This window comes from Sinocyclocheilus anshuiensis, unplaced genomic scaffold (assembly GCF_001515605.1).
Source record: "Sinocyclocheilus anshuiensis isolate Anshui unplaced genomic scaffold, SAMN03320099.WGS_v1.1 scaffold2493, whole genome shotgun sequence".
In the NCBI taxonomy this organism is placed as follows: Eukaryota; Metazoa; Chordata; class Actinopteri; order Cypriniformes; family Cyprinidae; genus Sinocyclocheilus; species Sinocyclocheilus anshuiensis.
The window spans coordinates 175,826-178,364 of NW_015549322.1; the positions used below are offsets into that span (position 1 = coordinate 175,826).

The following is a 2,539-nucleotide window of genomic DNA, read 5'->3' on the forward strand; positions in this document are numbered from 1 at the left end:
CCATGGCGGCCAGATCCCGCCACAACAACAGGCCGTTACCATGGAAACGCAGCGGGTTGGGCATCACTGCGGACAGACGGACAGACAGGTGTCGTTAATGACCGATCTGCCGCTAACGGATGCACGGCTCACGTGACGCTCGCTCACCTTTCTCGCAGTTCCGTCCTCCGAATCCCAGCGGACAGTCGCATCGGAACGAACCCCACAGATCGACGCAGCTGCCGCCGTTCAGACACGGGTTAGTGCTGCAGAAATGACGCTTCGCAGAGCATCCTGGGAAAACACATCGTACACTCATTACGGGATAGCATTGTCATGGTCAACGCAACAAATTTTTTTTTCTTTTTTTTATAGCGCTTTTTACAATACAGATTGTGTCAAAGCAGCTTTACAGTATTAAACAGAAAAATAGTGTGTCAATAATGCAAAACGACAATAGTAAACACTCAATTTTTTGTTAAATGCAGTTCATTGAATTCAGTGATGTCATTGCACAGATACTATTTAAACTGAACTGAGCTGGACGATCAAGTCGACGATATCGCTGGAAATTTCTGCGTTTGAACTCAGTTCGGTCGTGCGTTCGTACCGGTGTGCGTGCGCACGTGTTTCTGCAGGTCTCCGGAGGTTTTGAAGGCTTTGTAGCACATGTCCTCGGGGCATTTGTAGGGTTTCTCGCCCGTGTGCGTGCGCAGGTGGCTCTTGAGACCATAACCGGTGGCGAAAGCTTTAGCGCAGGAGGGCACCTCGCATTGGTATGGACGGTCACCCGTGTGCGAGCGCTCGTGCACCTGCAACACACACACACACACACACACACACACACACACACACACATACAGTATTAAACAGAAAAATAGTGTGTTGAAAGAAATTGAGCAAACTGATATGCTTCGCCGGGCCGCGAACAAATATAGAGCTGAGTGTCATCAGCATAACAGTGAAAGCTAACGCCATGTTTCCTGATGATATCTCCTAATGGTAAAATGTAAAGAGTGAAAAGCAACGGTCTTGGTACTAAGCCTTGTGGTACTCCATACTGTACTTGTGATCGGTATGATACCTCATTATTCAGTAACCTCTTCATTCACTGCTACGAATTGATTGCGGTCAGATAAGTAAGATTTGAACCATGCTAATGCACTTCCTCTTATGCCAACATAATTTTCTAGTCTATTCAAAAGAATGCTGTGGTCAATAGTGTCAAACGCAGCGCTAAGATCCAGTAGCACTAATCACCGGCTAGGGTTCCGTTATTAGCGATGAATCCGGCCATGTCGATGTGCCGCTGGTCGATGCGTAGGTCCTTCATGCAGCCGATGAACTGCCGGCTCCGGACGGGAAAGTCCTCGGGGAGTTTGGGAACGCCGCCCAGCAGCAGCGGCCCCGTCAGATCCAGAGATCTGTCGCAAAACAACACAACATTACACAGTCACGCTATTACTGGCGATTAGCGCTCGTCAGACTCACGCTCTTACTTCTTGGATCCTGATTGGCTGCCCTGGGCGGAGCACGAGTAGTTTCCGATCATGTGACCGAAGCGCAGAGCCACCGACGTGTCGCAATCGTCCACCGTCACCATGACGAACTTCTGATCGGATGGGCCCTGAGGGAGACCTGCGCGGTTCAGGACGGGCTGAGAGAGAGAGAGAGAGAGAGAGAGAGAGAGGAGCCCACACACACACACACACTCTCACACACACACACAGATGTGATCTGATCTGATTATAAATGTCTGACTATATGTACATATATTAGTTGAAACCTTAAACTTCCGAAATGTAAACTAGAATTAGAAACTGACATAAATTAAGTGCTAAAATGACTTAAAAGCTAAATAAAAATAGCAATGATGAATCACATTCACTGACATCATGAACAAGCATTTACAAATGAAAGTGACGCCTCTGCTGACCTCTGACCCCTGTGTGTGTGTGTGTGTGTGTGTGTGTGTTGACTGTCATCTTAAAGGCGTGTGCCAGCGCCCGTCACTCACTCCGCCCGCGATGAAGGGCGACACCGTCGTCTGCGTTTCTCCTGCAGAGGTCAACAGATCACCGCGGTAAATTACACACACACGCTCATTAGCAGATTCTCAGTTCAACTGACACTCATTAAAACTGACGACAAATAAGATACGAGCTTCTGGGTCATGTGACATCTGGGCCAATGACGTGAGGTACATTATTTTAGCATTGTGACGAGTGAATCAACTGATAATTTGCACTGAGCTTTTGCTGCATTTTCTCACACGACTCTGTAGCGAATGGTTCTGATGTGCGTCGTCTGGAGTTCTGCGTGGTTCGTTTACCTGCGGAGAACGTGAGCTGGATCTGTTCATTAACGATCTCCAGAGCGATGAAGTCGTGTTTCTGGTTGAAGCGTCCGTTATACAGCAGCAGACCATCGGGCTCTCGAGTCGCAAACCTGCAGGAGAAAAACCAGATTTACAGAGGATTACCAGACCAGGAACGACAGGAGAGACTTATAATGATGAGTGTGTGTGTGTGTGTGTGTGTGAGTCTGTGTGTGTGTGTGT

The 2,539-nt window shown here is 48.2% G+C and overlaps 1 protein-coding gene across 1 annotated transcript in view; it reads right to left on the reverse strand.

Moving 5' to 3' along the window:
• Positions 1–2,539, reverse strand: part of LOC107656894 (cadherin EGF LAG seven-pass G-type receptor 2-like) — a 56,503-nt gene that overhangs the window by 23,709 nt on the left and 30,255 nt on the right. Inside the window, 6 exon segments of the mRNA XM_016444831.1 lie at positions 1–66; positions 148–273; positions 1,240–1,403; positions 1,479–1,636; positions 1,916–2,037; positions 2,312–2,427. Coding sequence (XP_016300317.1) covers positions 1–66; positions 148–273; positions 1,240–1,403; positions 1,479–1,636; positions 1,916–2,037; positions 2,312–2,427 — 752 coding nt within the window.